The sequence below is a fragment of the Aythya ferina genome (genome assembly GCF_964211825.1).
Source record: "Aythya ferina genome assembly, chromosome: 3".
In the NCBI taxonomy this organism is placed as follows: Eukaryota; Metazoa; Chordata; class Aves; order Anseriformes; family Anatidae; genus Aythya; species Aythya ferina.
Genome location: NC_140298.1, coordinates 27,277,085 through 27,295,633, shown reverse-complemented (window position 1 = coordinate 27,295,633; position 18,549 = coordinate 27,277,085). Strand labels below are relative to the sequence as shown.

The window sequence follows — 18,549 nt, the reverse complement described above, 5'->3', positions numbered from 1 at the left end:
GTAGAAAGAAGAGATCACTAGAAAGAAAGGAAAGTTAGAAGAAGTCAGCTGGAGAACCACAGAGTGGTTCTCCAGCAGAGTGGTTAGAGTGCAGAAGGCAGGAAAATAAGATGCCTCCAACCTTGCTCTATCAGCTAACAAGTCTCCTATCATAAGTTGCCTATTCATAATTGTATACTGACATCAAAACAACTGCTGAAACAGCAAGGTTCTTCCTAAAAATGTAAAACCACAGACTGTTCCTTGTACTCATGCCATAAGACATGCATGCAACCATGTACTTATACTTAATGGATGTTGTCATTATGATAGCTGTATGCAGCTATCATAATAGCTTTGTTTGGCACAATGTCTCAGTATAAAGGAATCTAACATCTTCAGTAGTTAGAGATTAGTCTGGGTTGTGGTAGATTTTAAGTCATTGCAAGTGCCTTAAACTTTTGGGGACTAATATTTTAATGCCTTTTTTTTTTTTAAACACGTTATGATATTTTAATGCACCTCAAATACCAGTGTAATCATTTTGCCTGGGAATGAAGATATTTTACAGGTATTGAAATTGCTGCACTTCTTGTCCAAAAAAAAAAATCTGTTTAAAACTTTTAGTGGTGCAATTTTTCACTAATCTCCAAGTATCTATCGATTATGTTGGGCGGATTTTTTATTTTTTATTTTTTAAACCACAGGCAGTCATTCTCTCTTTCAAGAACTAGCAAATAGGAAAGAGCCTCAAAATCTGAAAAGATCACCATGGGGTAGGAACCACACAGTATCACCACTTGACTATATAAAGTGATTTCTACCAGAGATCCAGCTTGAGAAATGTATCTCAAAATTTTTATTTTTCACAAACTTTTCCTTCAAAAGCAATGCTAAAAATGAAAGTTAATGCTTTCCTCCCCTAACCAAAAAACCCTGAAGTTTTCATTGAAAAAAAAATTACTAATTACCAGAAGTGCACATGGAAGAAAAAGAAATACTGAAATATTGAGCAACATGTCTCAGCTGGACACCAAATTGTCTCTTTGTGAGGCACTGCCTCAAAGGATTCTTCCTAGCTTCTGAATCTTTGCTCTATTTGACTTCTTTCAAGTATGTTTTCCAATGTCTATAATTTAACACAGTATTTTCTGATCAGAAAGCTATTTTAATCAAGTTAAAATTTTGAAATACTCTCAGAAACTGAGGAACATTTTAATTGTTCAGTTCAAAGACACATAAGCTGAATACTGTTTTGAAATGTTATTTTAACTACCCATTGTAAAACAAAGCCTAGCAGCATGCAGACCAGTTGATTAGACAGAAATACGGAGAGTGAGATTCAAGTTCCCAAGCCAGAAAACGTATCTGCTTACTAACATCATGCTAGGAGCTTTTAGTTTGTATCACAACAGCATGCCAAGCAAAATGTGACCACATTGAACATACTCCACATTTCCATCATTTTCCTCTCATATTTTCAGTCTCTATACCTTTTTCTACTCTTTTATTCCATTTCCACATTTCTTTGCAAGTACATATTCCCATGTCCCCAGATCTCTCACTATCAAGTCTGACTCACTGGTTCCTATTATAAGTGTTAACAAAATATCCCTTAAATTACCCTGAGAGTACATTGCTTGCGCTATGGGATTTAATGCCCTCCTCTGCAAGCAGAAGTGGCAGCTTACCAATATGCTCCTCACTGTGCAATGTACAGATATCCAATGCCAGACTTTAAATTGCTCAACAGCAAGTTTTAAATCATCCTGCCGAGGAGTCTGTAGGGAGACATACCAGTCTTTCTGCAGAGAGAGATCAATGAGCTGTGGAGACATGCTGGCCAGGAATCTCCCTTTCATCTAGATATACACAGTGTGACACACCAGGTGCCAGCTTAACTGCTATTCTTACGGGAATGGGCAACTTTTACATTTGAGAGACAAGTGCTTTATTTGATTTTATTTTTTTATTTTTTAGTATAGATTATTTTTAATGTGTCAAAGATTTATCGTGGGAGTTAAAGGGTTGAATAAAGCTAGCCAAAAGATATTCTCTAGTTTAGTGTGATGCAAGATAACAGGGACTTACAGAATTTTACCATCATGTTGATCCTGCTCATGAACTCTCTTCTGCTGGCATCCCTGACAAAGTTATTCTTCGTTCAGTGATGTACCTTTTCATAAAGGCAAGGGCCAGTGTGAATCCATGAGCAATATTCACCTTATGCACATACTTAAAAGGTACCCATATCTGCCCGTGTCCCCCTCTAATTTTCTCCTCCTGTCTAGAAATTCATGTTTATTTCCCCTATTTATGTAAATCTTTGCAAGTTGGCACAGGCCATGGAATGGCAAACGTAGTCTGAAGAAACTGACACTTAGGACAGGAGTGGGCAAACGAGTGTCAGTATCCGACTTGAACCCTGAGAAAGGGAAGGTGGATCTGTAGCCTTGTAAAAATGCTTTTGCCTTGAACTGTTTCTAGTAAGCTCTGAATCTGCGTCTAAGGACTAATGATATTGACCTTTGACAACAATGGAACTTTTCTTTGTTCCAACTTCATTTAAACATAAAAGTTCTTAAAAGACTGTCTGCTTTTTTGTTACTGTCATAAACCAGGATGTGTACCCCATCTGTAAAGAAAAGATGAAGTTACGATCCTAATGATGCTTGTTGCTGCCCACACCCAATGAGATTTTTTTCAAAATAATTGTATTTTTAGCTACCAAGGATTTGCAAACTCTATATTTACACAGCAGCTGTTTCACCTTTTATTTTTTCCCCCCACTACCTCCTATTCTTTTAATTGATCATAACTTTTCAAGACTTCCTTCTGCAGAGGTTTAATAGGTGAATACCTTTTCAGTCTTAGGACAGGCTGCTTTTTCCTCATTCCTAAGAAAGCAGTTGGGTCTGGGCCTGTAGGTCTTTGCTGGACATCAAGAAAAACTAAAATATTTCTCCAGTGCTAAACTGGAATAATAAATTTAATGCCAAATATCTTTACCTCAGCAATATAAAGAAACCAAGATAAAAAAGAGAACAAAGACAGAAATTTATGAGAAAAGAGTTAAGATATTAACTTTGCCAGTTTGCATGAGACACCTGCTCTCTCTACAGGAGAAAAATATGAATTTCAATATTCGTGGTGTGATCCCTTAAGAGTTTTCCTAAGGTGAGACTTTTGTATAATTGTCACTGCAGCTGTGCATTATCTGACAGTATACATTCAGAGGTCAATATACATCTCAGGGTATTTAGCAACTGAATTAAATGTATAGGTTATGAGGATGCTGAATAAGCATAAGAAGTTTGTAAGGTTCAAAATCATATTCTTTTTTCAAACAGCACTGAAAAGGAATTAGGCAATATGTCAACTCTTGGCTTTCTTGCTGATCACATATGAAGTGCAAGCTTCATACGAAACCATTCAGGCGTTTTCAAAGTACAAACACAAAGTATATCCTACCAGTGACAATTTAGAAATATAATGAAAGTACAAAAAGACCAACATTTAAGGATCCGAACCAGGCCTCATTGAGTTTTTGTTTGCTATAAGTTGCTTATTGAGGAAAAAAAAAAAAAAAATACATTTTAAACTTTCATTTAAAGGTGTTTAGCATCAGAAATTTAGCCTAAAATATTATTTTAGAAATTTATAAATAATCCAGATGACAATTTTGATTGGAATGCTCCAGTTAGGCTCTACAGATTGACTACAAATAGTATGGTTAGGAAAACCTTTTGGCAGACTTACTCTTTCACTGTAATTTTGAGGTGCATTTTTCTTTTTATTGCTACTGTATTTTAACAGTTTATCATGCATAATTTTCTCTACAGCTGGTATTTTCCAGTTCTGCTTCATTTCATCTGACAGAATTGAGCAAAAGCAGTAGAAAATTTTGGAAAAAATAATTTGTTTTTAACCTCACACCATTTTTCTTCTTTTTTTTTTCCTCATCCTCTTCTAAAGAAATATGAAGTCTGACACTTCAGTGTTTATCTTTTACATATAAATGCCTGGGAAACCAATACACAGTTTAAAATACTGACTGAGAAGTGTTTAAAAAAAGAGTTGACTCACTTGTAACAAAAAGTTGTACCACCTTAGGAAATACCATCTATGAAAAGCCTTTGAGTAAATTATTGTAAAACAGTGTGGCTCATCTTTACAGAGACTAAATAAGAAACAGTCAATATTAACAAGTAATTCCTTTCCCTACACAGTCTACACATAAACTGAGATATAAAATATTTTAGAAACAATGCCCAAACTATTCTAAAAGCATAGTATAAAGGTTTATTAAACTAAATATGAAAGTAGTGGAAGAAAAGGGGGAAAAAAGGAAGGAAGATGATTAACCTAAAAATAAAATCAAATAAAGTTATACTTTTTATAAATAACAATCATAATGTAAGTATGCTACATGAGGCAGTAGCCTGGGAAATAATTCTTCAAAGGTGGCAATACTTAAAAAGTTTCACCATAAATGTGACTTGATTTTTTCCACCAATGAAAAAGCACAGAAAGTTACTTTGATGATTAATGGTCTAGCCTGCTCTTCACCTTTAGCAACAGAAAATAATGCAACTTACTCAGACAGGAAGAATTAACAAGTGTTCACTTAACAGGAAATTCTCACCTTCTTGAGGGTTAATGACATTTTAATGCAGGATCAGTATTGCATCCCTCAAATTTTACTGCTGAGACATCCATATATTCTAGTCACCGGTTACTTCAATTTAAAATATATCCCTAGCATTTGATAGACATAGACCATCACAAATCAAGATTTCTATTAAACACTTTAAAATGTATTACACTAAATTCCATGCTATGTCCTAAACAAACAAACAAAAAACCCAAAACATTCATTCAAGAATATCAACTGAAGAGTTAAAATCCAGTTTCTTAATTTTTTATTTACATTTTTTGTTAATTTCAATGGCAACAGGCATGCTCCTGTCACCTCAGCATCTGTCCATACAGGCTAAGATTTTCAAAATCATCATAATTATGTTTTGTATATTCTTACACCTTTTAGCAATACTTAATATTCTGTTAAGATTTTTCTCCTCCTGCAATTTCAATACTCAGAAACCTTCATATAACAGCATCCTTCCTATCAATAAGAACAGTGGAAGTATCAGGTCAGGCAAACAGTCTAAAGGACAACTTCAGATACCAGGCTGAACTATGACGGCAGGCAAAATGTTTTCCACAGAAAGGCTTTGATAAAACAGTTGTTTATCAAATGGAGATATTTCATTTGGGGGAAAAAATGTACTACTTGGAAAATATTTACTCTACTGTCAATTAGGACAAAATATGTTAGTACCTAAAAGGCAATGAAGAGCACTGAAACAACACTGTGCCAAACTTTTCTGAGGTGAGCACAGACAGGAAAGGTTTCCAAACACCAAACCCTGCCTCACCTGAACAGAGTTTACAAAGTGGAAGATTGGAACTTGGCAAGACATGTCAACCTCTAAGTAAATAAATAAATAAAGATCTATCTTTGATTTTCAGGATGGATCATTTTCAGTTTTAATTTCAGTGACTTCCTGGTTTGCAGCTACACAGTCCTGCCTGTACCCCTGAGAAAATCTCCCCCATTCCATCTGCTCTGAGCCTCGGCCTCTTTGCTGTTCTTTCCAGGAATATCCCAGTTTCCTTTCCCACTGTAGGCCCTTTTTCAGTATCCTTTCATTCCCCGTCACATCCCCAACCTAAAGACATTCTGTAGGCAAACGTTCAGTTCTTTTCAGATTAAAAGGCACCCTTGGCCTAGAAGGGACCAATTTGGCAGACACTTTTTCCCTGCTGCTTCAATGCATCCTCTTAGCGTATTTGTACATGGAACTGAAACAAAAAATTAAATGATTGTATCACAATACTATTCTTAGCTTCAGAAGTATACAAAAAATAGGGGAAAAATGGTTAGTTAATTTCTTTTAATTAATTTTTTTTATAGCAAAATATTTTGTAGAGAGAACATTCAGGGGAGCTTTGGAGGGTTTATGTTTGATTCTAGAATAATAACCTAGTACTTTGGAAAACAAAAGGGCAGTTTTTAAAATACTGTTCTATAGAGATAATACAAAATGAAATTAACATGTATTAAGTTGGCAACTAAGTCTTTGCACAGGAAACTAACGATAATATTTAGCTGTCAAGTCAATTCTGAAGAGATGTACTTATTTACTTAAAATTAAGTCAGTCAGTAAAGTGAAATACATCCCCAGATTGCTGCTGTATTGCACTAATATTTGTACCACGCTTGTGCAATAGGAACAGAATATTTTTTATATACATTTTTTTTTTTTTTTTAACTGAGACAGTATTCATTCCAAAATGTATCCACTTACACTAATTATATACAGTATATATGATACTGATCATATAAGTGCCTAAGGAAAGTTAACAATGATTTCCAAAGCCAGATGTCTGTGACATTTACGCAGGGTGAGTACTCTTGAAGAAGAGACCTATTCTTATACAATTACCAAAATATGGACCGATACCAAACATTTAAAGAACCTAAAGCTTTGGTCCTGTTAATGTTAAGGCACAGAAGTTGCTTCATTATCTGTACAATGAGATCACTCAAGTTGCTAACAAATGTAACCATGTTTACAGTTTTCATGGTTGTATTTAAATTGTCCTTATATGACATTTATTACTTTTTAACAACTAATTAATTCTTGGCATCATTTTTATAAACAAAGAATTACCACTATGTAATATCTGCGTGCAGATGAAAGAAAACTTCATAGCTCTTCTAATACATGGAACAGACATTATGGCTAATTTTTCAAAACTATAATCTTAATTCTTTATGTCATACATACCACAAGGCACATGTCTGTGGGGTTGTGATTTGGAATATGGTTCAGTTTGATTTTTCTCCCTCAAGGTGGGATCAATAGACCTTTTCTTCTCTCTTTCTGTTTCCCCTCCTTTTCCCCTGACTTCAATGGACAAATATTTACACGTCTTGCCTTGACTTGTTTTCAGTAAATACATGAATGGGAAATCTTTTTTTTTTTTTAATCAACTTTCAGACCTGAAACAAGTTTCTTGTTTCTTAAATTCATATAGGCATAGCAGTTATGTGTTCTACTAAAAAAGTCATTCACATAGCTGACCTGAAAAACTTTAGCACAAATTGTTATTAATGTCCCATTCAAAAATTATGACAACTAGGCGGGAAAAAAAAAAAAAAAAAAAAAAAAGACTGAGAAATTCCCAGTGCTAATGAAGTGAGGGTGACTGGTACAATTGCTCTCAATAACATTCTCTGAGAAAAGCCTTTGAACAAACAAACAAATGTACCTTTCCTGAAGAATAAGTTTGTTTTCCTTCTTCCAGAAGTCTTTGAAGTCAGAACTAAATTCATGCCAAATACTGAAAAAAGAATGTGGAGACACCTCTTTCTCTCCCATTTTTGGTTTCATACAGAAATATGCTGCAGTTTCCAAAAAGCTGTTAAAAAAAAAAAAAAAGAAAAAATGACAAATGTGTCAATGATACCCACTGACATAGATTTTTTTTCCCCTACTTAACACTGACATGGCATTTAATTATCTTTGGTAGCAGATCTAAAATATAAGAATATAAAAACAACAGTTCTCAGCTCTTAGTATACCAATAAATACATAATACAATCCTTCAGCAAAGTTAGGATCTGGCATTTATCACAGGATCATAGGTTCTGTTTTTGACCAAAGTATTTTCCATTTCAAAAGCTAAAATTAGTGCACTCTCCAGAGGCCTGCATATCCAGACATCCACACTTGACAGTGCTTTAGTGTTGTGTTTAATGCAATTTTCAGATATCATATTCAATGCCTATAAAGACTGAAAATGAAGTTGTTAAAGGTCTGTTAAACCTACACTGCAATAAATTGGGATAGATGCATTAGATGGGAGCATACGCAAAAATACTAAGATTCCCACCTGGGCACAACAAGAAATTATGCAATGAAAAACTAAGCCAGGAGCAACTATGCTAGAAAGCAAGTATCTATCATTCTAACAGAACAATCTGCCATTTGCTTCTGAACACAGCAATTAAATTTAACAGATTTCTGAATTTGAATTGCTTTTATTTCAGATTTAAGAACATGTAGAAATATTATATTGAATTATATAGGGAGGAATTACCTCAAAAACTAGTTGTTTCATTAACTATTATTCCATTTCATTTCTGAGGTAAAGTTCTGTAAATACTGGAGCTTTTACAAACATATTTCTCATCTGAAGCTCAACACAGAAGCCTCTGAAGAACCAGTTATTTCACGAAAACTCTGGAAGGCTGTCTCTTGAAATATAATTCTGGATGCTTTGCTCATTGATCTAGTGCTACTCCATTACCCCTATGAAAACTTATATATAAAGTTATATATAAAGATAAATATATATATAATATATATCACAGTTTTAAATATTTTAATCTTGGGAAAAAAATACAATTCCAGTTCAATGGATGTAAATGTCATTTTAGTCATAGACATTTCATCTTTCTACATGGACTATTGTATCATAAAGTATTTAATGGTCACAGATTTAATCATTCAGAATGGTCGGCCTTACAAAGTCTCTGAGAAGTCTCTCTATTTCTCAAAATTCCACATATATGTAAATGATCCTATTTCTGAATAAGAAGGTCTACAGCTAAAAAATGTTATCTGTTTACCAAATTCTATACACTTTTTCTCTTAAGTTATATATATACATAATTTTTCATTTTATAAATATATAAATATATATAATATAATATATATAATATATAATACATAATATATAATATATAATATATATATTTCATATATATATAATTTTTCATTTTACTTCAGCAGATGGAATATATATATATTCCATCTGCTGAAGTAAAATGAAAAATTATATATATGGAATATATATATATATTCCATTATATATATGGAATATATATATATATTCCATCTGCTGAAGTAAAATGAAGTTATAGAGAAGATCAAAGATGTTGCACATAAAACATTAAGGACAAAAACATTCTCACTTTTACATCTATTATACTAATACTCAAATGCCACATCTCAGCACACCATTTCTTCCACTCCCACAGTTAGCCTACCATATCAGTATGCTCTGTGACAGCACTTCGTTAATCAGTAGAGTATCTGTTTTGAATTTCTCTAGCACACCCCTCCAAAAAAAAAAAAAAAAAAAAGATTTATAGATGATTAAACTACAAAATCCTATTCTACTTGCCTTACTTGACATTTTTTCTCACAGGTTTATACCGGGTAAATATTTATCATGCATCCTATGATCGCATAGAACTACTTATAAAGAATATCCCTGACATACATCAGTCAACTGAATGCTGCATTGTATTTTCAGAAGTTTTGCTTTTTTTTTTTTTTTTTTTTTAAACATGTTTTCAACTTTTTGAAAGACTAAAGCAAGCACATCTGGGAGATCTTTTTGGTTTTCCTCCCAGTCTCCTCCCCTGATTTCTAGTTATGGAGCTTGTTACTAGAGGAAGTCACATAAAAGGTTCCTGTGATTTTTCAGAATGAAGTGGCAATACTTTTGAAGGAACTTGAGGAATAGAGTAAGAGAGAGAGAAATCCATAGGCATCAGCTGAGTCAATGGCTTATTTTTAAGGAAGCTGTCTGAATGAAGGTCATTAGTGATTCGCAGAATACAGAAAGACCAGAAGTTAAAATAAGATGCCTTGACCTGAGAAATCTCTCTTCAAACTGTTCTGCAAATGACAATAAAGTGAAAAGAAACAGACAGTAAATGTCTATCCTAAGTAATGCTTTTAAATTTGAGGTAACGAGCTAGAATTCCATTACAGGAAAACATCCCACAAAACGGGAAGCCAAGACAGAGTGAAATTCATATTGTAGAGGAGTATGTTCAAGAAAAAGTTGATGACTAACACAACCAGCACTAACGTTTACTGAAGACCAACTGGATAGCCAATGTTTTTTCTGTGACGACTAAAAATCTCCCTGAGGACCACTTGTACAACTAGTGCAACCTTATGCACACATACAGCTGTGGCTAACAGCTGTAACTTTCTAGGATGCCTTTCTATATTTCTAGGCATATAGACAGAAATGCTCAGCCAGTTTGCTTGCCTCCGTGGCAATTTTTTTTGGAGGTAAGGGAAATAACCTGTTTGTGAAATGTGGAACAGCAGCAAGGTAGCAGGTTATCATTGTTAATGTGTCACACCTTTTTGATAACTGTTAACAACGTACAAGGTATCAGCTGCAACAGACTCCAGAGCACAAGTCTCCATGAATCAAATTTTTTTTTTCTATATATGCATATCTAGCTGTCAAAACAGTTACTGTGTGTGTGTATATATATATATATATATATATATATATACACACACATATATGTACACACATTTCAGATGGAGGGGTCACCCCTAATTTAGTAGTTACTAGTTTCAGAGTGCATTTAGAAGATACATAGAAATCTGCTTGCCATACTCTTGATGCTGTCATTTTTGTACTACAAGACAAAGTGGCATAATTCACAGATGAAAGAAAAAGCAAATAAAGTGAATCCAAATGCATCAAATAATAAAACACACAGCAGTAAATCCTCCTATTATCATGCTCTTTAAATATCTGATTTGGAAATGTTTACATACATCAAACTAGATATGTCTCAAAGCTGAATCCAGGAGGAGACGCACATTTCAAATACAAAGAGAAATTTGGATGACATTTTCATAACCCTAAGAATAGATATTATTCAAACCTCAGCCAGGCAGCAAATACCTTTTCTCTGGTGCTTTTGAATGGGTTCCCCCACAGAAATTTTCCTGTTGATCATTCAGCAGATTTGGAAACAAGACATCTTTAAATACTATCAATACTGTTCATGACTGTACATGCAGGCACACAGACATTTTGAATCAAATAAGGAACTAGAGTTGAATGCGTTGTGTTGCTATAATTAATTTTTGCAGGATGTAACTTTGGGAAACTCATCTCATCTTTCTGGATATCATTTCACCTATCTGAAAAATTAAATGTATTACACAAACAGGTATTGCAAAGCTTGCTTAGTGGCCATTTCTTAAGTGAACAGGTTCTTAGTTTTCTGTAGTCTTAGCAAATGTATTAAAGGAAAAGAATGTGCATTAGCGAAGAGAGAGTAGTCATGGAAGAGGGAAGGAAGGGCATGCAAGTTATTTTCCGGGATTAAAAGAGGTAAAAGAGGTCAGTGGCTTTGCTCCAAATAGCACGACTTTGAAAGCCTGATTAAAAGTAAAGCAGTGATGTTCACACTGCTGTCTTATCCTGACATGGCAAAAGCCAACTTTTTAAAAATAAATTTCAGACCAGTTTTCGTATTTCACATGTTGGCTCTGAAGAAGAAAGATATAAATTAAATCTCTCAGAACAGTAGACGAGTTTCCCATCCATGATAAATGAGTAAGGAAATAAGATTTCTCACTTTCTCATCTCTTAATTTCCTTGGTTAAACTGTTTGTGTAATTCAGAAAACAAAACAAAACACACTGTAGACTGAGATGACTGCACTCACTGCTTAGTCAAACGTGAAAATTTGATGAATGATTCGTTGTAGGGTTGCTTTTTTTGTGTGTGTGTGTGTGTGTGTGTGTGTGTGTGCTCCATTGTGTACAACTGTGAGACTATGTAAATTATTTTTTCTACTTGGAGGGATAGAATAAGTGGATGCACTAACAGCCAAACCAAATTTAATCAGGGGTGTGTGTGTGTGGGGGGGGCAGAAGTCATTCACATTGTAATTGGCTTACTGACAGCATTTCTAGATAATAGGTCTGATCCATTAGGAATATTTTAAGAGCAGTTATGGATTAATCAATTTTTCCATTCCATTTTGAAGGTAGTAAGAATTCTAAAGTTCATACAATGATTTAGATTCAAGTCTGCTATACGTGATGTATCAGCGGATTAATTTTTTCCATTCACTTGGTCAGTTTATAAAGATATATAGGATATGTTTGTATATGTGGATGTATATAAATTCATACAGTAGGTCAAGCAAAAAGGGGGAGAGGAAATAGAGCAGTTGGAAAAAAAATAAGACAAGTAAAAAAATACTAAACAAAGACCAGTAGTAATTTCACATCAATATCAGTTGAAAAAGCTTTTGTGGCCAAAAAAATAGCAAAGTGACAGTAGGTTCAGGCATGTCCTGACTGACATTTCTGAGAAATAGTGAACAAACAGTTGCACACACCCACCTGATTTTCACATACAATATATTAAATCACCTGTAAGAGTACAGTTCATGTTTGAATGTGTGTTTAAATGTAGAAAAATTGTTTCATCAATTTTGCAATAGAGATTCTGTATTGTTTAACAGGTTATATATTTTGTTTGAAGTTCAAATCTGGATATTTTGGACAACTTGTATTTAGGTTTACAAACTGCTAAGCATCACGTATGCACATTTGAAGTTAAAAACGGGTAATCTTAGTGGTGGTACTGTGCTAATTGGTGAAGCAGTTGTGTTTCAGAAGCAGTTCTGACTCAGGTAGGAATTGCAGAAAATTTTTCTCCTTTAAAAACATATTCAAACATATTTGTATTCTTGCAAGTGATTCAGTTTTCCATATACGGAAATAATGCATGTGTGTTGATGTATGTATTCACCATTTCTCAGAAATGCTGAGGTATATTCCAGTTTGATGAAAGTCATAGGTAAAACAGAATTACACATAGTCCACCAAAAACCAGGTAAAAAAGAAGACAGAAGACTACACGTATCTCTTACTGATTTAAATCTAACATGAGTTTGATTTAAAAGCCAAACTGATTTGGCAGACCTGTAAACCCATGCAAAGTTCCGCACCTGGATTTATGACTACAGAGGGAAGAGAACAGTATATAGGTAACAGTAGATGTTCCCTGGAAAAGTTATCTATGTGAATCGTCACATTCAGTCTTGCTTTGTTTTACAATTATGAAAAGGCTTCGTATATATATATTTTTTTGTGTGTTCTAAACAGCCGAAAGCATTAAGGAGAGCTAGTCATATGACAGAATACAAATTCAGCAGTCACAAAATTATATGACAAAATATGAAACAGAACCATCATCCTGGTAGTTGAGATAGAACAAGTCTGTGAGAAAACTTAACATGCACAGCATCCTAAGATGCCTTGCATCTTCTATTGAGGTATTTTGTTGAGGACCCTCTCTACATAATAACCCTAGGTCACTTTCTTTGTTTAGTTTTTAATAATACCATTGCCTCTACTCCATGCTCTACCATGTCCTGCATGATTACAAGTGAAAAAAAATAAATTAAATATAGGTTCATTCAAAATATGCTGAACTTATATTTTGATAAGATTTTTTTTTAAAGCAGTATCTTTAAAAAAGTATTAAAAATTGAGATATGCCAGCTTAAGTAAACTACCAGAATGATTAATCTCTTCTTCCTTTTGCCAGTTTATATTGTGTAACTATGGATTTTGTAATATCGTTCCTTAGAAAACAACGGTCTCGAGAGATTTTTTCCTTTCCTCTAAAAAAAACCTGCCAAACATTTGCAATGTTTTGAATCCTAAGTCATCTCCCTCATCTCTAGTCCCTTACCTCCTATAAATTTATATTTAAAAGAATAGTGTTTTAGTGCTCCAACTAGATGAAAATTAACAGTTTCAACAACAAAATCATCCCTGTACCTTTGAGTTACTATTTTTTCCACAACAAACAACCAACACGAAACATACAGAGAAAGAAACAGGAAATTATGTTTTGACAGTCCAGTTTGCCTCATTCATACAAATTTTGTTTCCCCTTCCCACCCCTAAATGGCTAGGAAAAAATTAATTTTAATATTCATGTAAAATTGTCAATATTATCAATTGTATACATTGACAAGGTGCTAAATAATGTTATAGGCAGGATGAAGTTATCTTAGCAGACAGAACTTTTCTAATTACAAAGAATAGAGTGTTTGAAAAGTTGTTCTGCACAGACTGCATCATCTCCAGCCATCTAGAAATCAAAGGTCCGGAAATGTAGGTTAGAGGTATCTTTGCTACTTTCACTGTATTCTATACTAAGAATTGATTAGCCACAGCAGACTCAAGAAATGGGGTTGAAACATTTCAAAATCTGGGTTGATGAAGTGAAAAGGTCTTTGCATGCATTTTTAAAATTCTATGCATTTATCTTTGAATTCCTAACTTATCCCAATACACTCTCTTTATAGCAGTGACAGTATCTTTGTTTAAGTGAGGAGAGAAAATAGGTAGTATTTTCCACAGGGATCAAGTTTCAATGAAAATGTGACAGCCATTGGGGTTGATGGAAAGATTATGCTACGTAACTCTATTGCTCCAGACATCTGAATCATTGATATTCACACATTAAAGCAAAGCTAAATAAACCATAGTCCTCTGGACATGAGGAAGTCTTTTCAGGCCAAAGGAGCTGTTCCCATCCCTTCTTCCAAAGATTACGAGGGTTTCATGATATTTCTGGTGATCATTGCACTGTTTTCTTTGGGATAGAGAACAAACTTTTGCCTCATCAGCAGACTGATTAAGGTAGAACAGTCTTCCAGGCAACAATTAAGAAAAGAAGCAGGTGCAAGATTTCCCAGGAGAAGTGTTCGTTTAAGACAGTGCAGAAGGGATCAGGTTTGTTAACCTGATCCAAAGCAACAATGCTGAGGAACAAATCGAGGAAGAATAGCAACAACACTTTTTTTCCTAGCCACTTAATCTCCATATATGAGAAGCACATTGGGGTTTCAGCAGCAGACTGAGGCAAGCACTGTATTGTGGAGGGGTTGAAGGCAGTATTCCATCAGATGGAAATTATTAAGAAAGGAATGACCTATATTGTATAAGTTATTACTGGACAGTTCCCAGATGAGTTAATAGAACTGTGACCTAATTAAACCACATCCTTTATGTCCAGTTTTTCCAACTGCATGTACATGACAACAGAAATATAATATAATAAACCTTAAAGTAAATTTTAAAATACAGCAAGGAACACAACAACTCTGGTGGCAAATGAAGAGAAAAGAGTGAAAGCAGAAGTGGTATCCACATTTAAGTCACAGTCATTGCAAATGCTAACACCATACTATAAAGGTCTTAAAAACAATCTAACTAAACAACTCTGGTGGACCATATAATGAAAGAAAAAACCTACTGAACATAATCGTAAACTGAAACACAATGGAGAGTCACTGGAGCTAATCTCTCACAAGTCTCACTTCAGCTGTAACAGCTCAAAAGGAATATCTTAAATTTTTGAAGACTACTCAGTGAAACCACCTGCTGGAAATAGAGTAGAGGTGAAAATAATGTGTTACATTTAAAGATTTTAATTTCTGTGGTGTTTTTTTTCATAAATTTTATTAGTGACATTATTATTTTTTTTAATACTGAATTTAATGTTATAACACTAGGTTTTGGTATGAATGGACCCCCACTATTGAAACTATACTGTTATCATTGATACTTAACTTTATTGTCAATGTTACTTAGTTGTGTATTTACACCATAAACTAATTTCTTATTTTTTACGGTAAGATCTAAGAGTACGTCCTCTACATAAACTGCATACAGTAGTATACTATGCTGAATATTAGATCTCTAAATCGTATGCCAGTCTACTAAAAGCTGTAGTACCATTTGTTCATACTAGCATTGAATGCCATTACTGGGAAACAAATTTAAAACCAATAAAATGATTTAAGCAAGACGCCCAACAACATCAAAAGAAAAGATAATGCTCTTACACACACACATACAAAAAAAAAATCAATCATGCAGATGGTTAAGAACTTGCACTCATTTAGCAAATATTTTTAGAATAGGGCAAAGATCAGGGAAAGATCAATTACCCATATTTCAGAAGAAACTTTTTGACATAACTAAACTGCTGGCTATGTTTCCATTACTGCATATTTACAGGCCTTGATATTTCGTCAGAGACAGGATACTAAACTAGAATGATCCAATCTGTTTAACAGTCTGTAAGCTGCTTCTATACATATTTCCTTTACCCACTGAATATTTACTTTTTGCTGATGCAACTAATGTATACCTCCAGCCTGAAATGTATTACCATGAGGAATTCAAGTCCACATGCTGGGAACCACACAGCAGGAAAACAGACCTAATAACAGGAAAGGAACCAACAAAAAACAAATGGCAAAAGAACAGTGAAAGATGGAGGCCAACAGCATACTCTTATCTTTCAGTTAAAAGCAGAGTTGTTATTATTATTGTTACTATTATAAATATCTCCCTCCATTCTGAGCTTTTCACCACTTTCTTTCAATCACTTACTCAATTTTCACTTCAACCTTACGATTCACTTTTGGAAAAAATCCAAACTATTGTGTGGAGGGTAGTGAAGCAGGAGGAACTTTTACTGTTTTAAAGGATTACCAGACTTAGGCGCTACATTTCTAGGTGTTGCTTTTCAGCATTGCCATTGTACCATAGTGTCTGCTATTTCTCTAAGTGTCATCAACTTGTCAGCTCATGAGCAGGTGTAAAGGCTTTGTTCCTCCTCAAATGTAATGTTCAGTACAGCCAATGGAAGTCTCTGAAAAATGTCGTGTCATGAGTATTTTTTTTTTTTTTTTCCCCAGGGAATGTAAAGGTAAATATTTCTCTTCAAAATTCATGTCATTTGTTGCTACAGCAAGAAAGCAGCAAAACATCACTAAATGGATTATTAAAAGTTCTGAAAACAGAAGAGGTGCCTGAGAGGCAGCACTCAGGAAGCACTTACAAGACTGAAGATCACTGGAATGTGCAAGTAATGTGAGCAAATTATAAAGTAAACCAAATAAAAATATCCTGACATGAGGAAGATGAGCATTCTGTACCAAACCATACACATCTGAAATTCCCTAGTTGATACAAATGGCAGAAGGCAGTAAGTCCTTTGTTTGACTTTTTGTAAAATATATATGTGCTATCAGAATGCACTGAGATTTACAGAAAAAAATAAATTTTTAGATATTTTTAAAATCAGTGACGTACACAGAACCATTATAGTAAGTAGCATAGCTGTGTATTTACCATTCATTTCCTGCATCAGAGCAGGAAAAAAAACAACTGAACAGTTTCACCCCAAATCAAGCCACAGTTAAATCAGACTTGTGTCTTGGTGTTATGTTATCACTTAATTCAGGGTCATACTACCTAAAATATTAGACATAAGAGGGTCTATAGTGTTTAAGAGATTCTTAGCATGCATTGCTTCTTACATGGACTTAGTATGAGTAAAACTGAGCAATTCTCAGAACAATTGATTTTTCTTGCCAAAAATCAGACCCTCTATTTGAATTCATTATGGTTCATTAGGATTCACAAATAGATATTACTGCTCTGAATTTAGAATCTGATGTTTCATTGAGTGACAGATAGCAGGAATAAGTGAAGATCTTCTGAATTTTTCTCAGGCCTAAACCAACCATCTCCATTTCAATCTGTGAATGATTCCAAATGCCTTATTCCAAGAAGAGATATAGCATTGCAGGTAGAAGGACAAAAAAATTAACTATTTCAGTGGAAGAGAATCAGTGTTCCAGTCTGCGTTTATTTTGTTATATTAAAAGACCATAACCTGTAAGCTTTCCAAGGAGATCAGAACTAAATACTGGGCAATGTATTATAAGAAAGTAATAAAGCTACATGCTATTCCTTCATAACTAGTAGGTACATAAAGGCAGAGACTAGTGACCTCCTTCATTTAATGCTGTTTCTGATAATATTGGTCTGATCGCTTAGCTGTTGTTTCTTCAGGAACCAAGTGCAAGAAGAGAAGCAACTAGCTTATTTCAGACTGTAAACCAGCAAAATGGTTTTTCCTTCTGATACATTTGCCTGTTACCCTAGCATGGTAAACAAGACATCAGCTATCATACAACATTTGACAGTAACTTTGATGCAATCTTGGTTTCTATTTGCTGTAGATACTATGGATCAAACTATCTCCTTCTACAATTGATAATAAACGATAATTGTTTGTATCTAATGATTCTAGTGATTCTAATTTTTTTTTCTCCCTGCTTAAAGGAAATATCTTTCTTAAAGATTAAAGGCATTTAAAGCTAAGTAAATGAAAATATGGAAGAAAATATATAAAAATGTAGAAAATGTACAAAAAAATGAAAATATAGAAAACATAGAACATATTTGTTATTTGGTGTTGTATTTCCCAATTTTCAAATCTCATTTTTAGTTATAATTTTTTTTTAAGTGTCAGTTACATTATTTCCAGCTGTGTGAATTGAGCACATAGCTATGCATCTTGGTGCATAAGACACAATCTAGAAAGATTTCAAATAGGAAAAAAAGGGGGGAGAGGCTCCTAAAATACAGAATCATCTCTTTCTCTCCTCTTCTCCTCCTCTTTTGCTTCCCCCGTGTTCCTCCCTCCCCAGTGTTTTTTCATTATTTTATTTTATTTTTTTTTTTACTCTAACTTGTCATGTATTTGACAGTTTCTCAAGTATTTAGCAATGAGGATCTAATTGGAAAGTGCCAGGTTCTTTTTTATTGCACTTTA

The 18,549-nt window shown here is 34.0% G+C and overlaps 1 protein-coding gene across 5 annotated transcripts in view; it reads right to left on the bottom strand.

The window, feature by feature from the left end:
• FMN2 (formin 2) overlaps nucleotides 1–18,549 on the bottom strand; it is a 163,752-nt gene that overhangs the window by 17,260 nt on the left and 127,943 nt on the right. For all 5 annotated transcript variants that reach the window (XR_014692068.1, XM_084516173.1, XM_084516176.1 and 2 more), the window contains one exon: nucleotides 7,318–7,467. Coding sequence is in view for 4 of the 5 variants with exons in the window: in XM_084516173.1 (XP_084372299.1) it covers nucleotides 7,318–7,467 (150 nt within the window). In the remaining variant the exon portion in view is untranslated. The remainder of the gene's footprint in view (nucleotides 1–7,317; nucleotides 7,468–18,549) is intronic.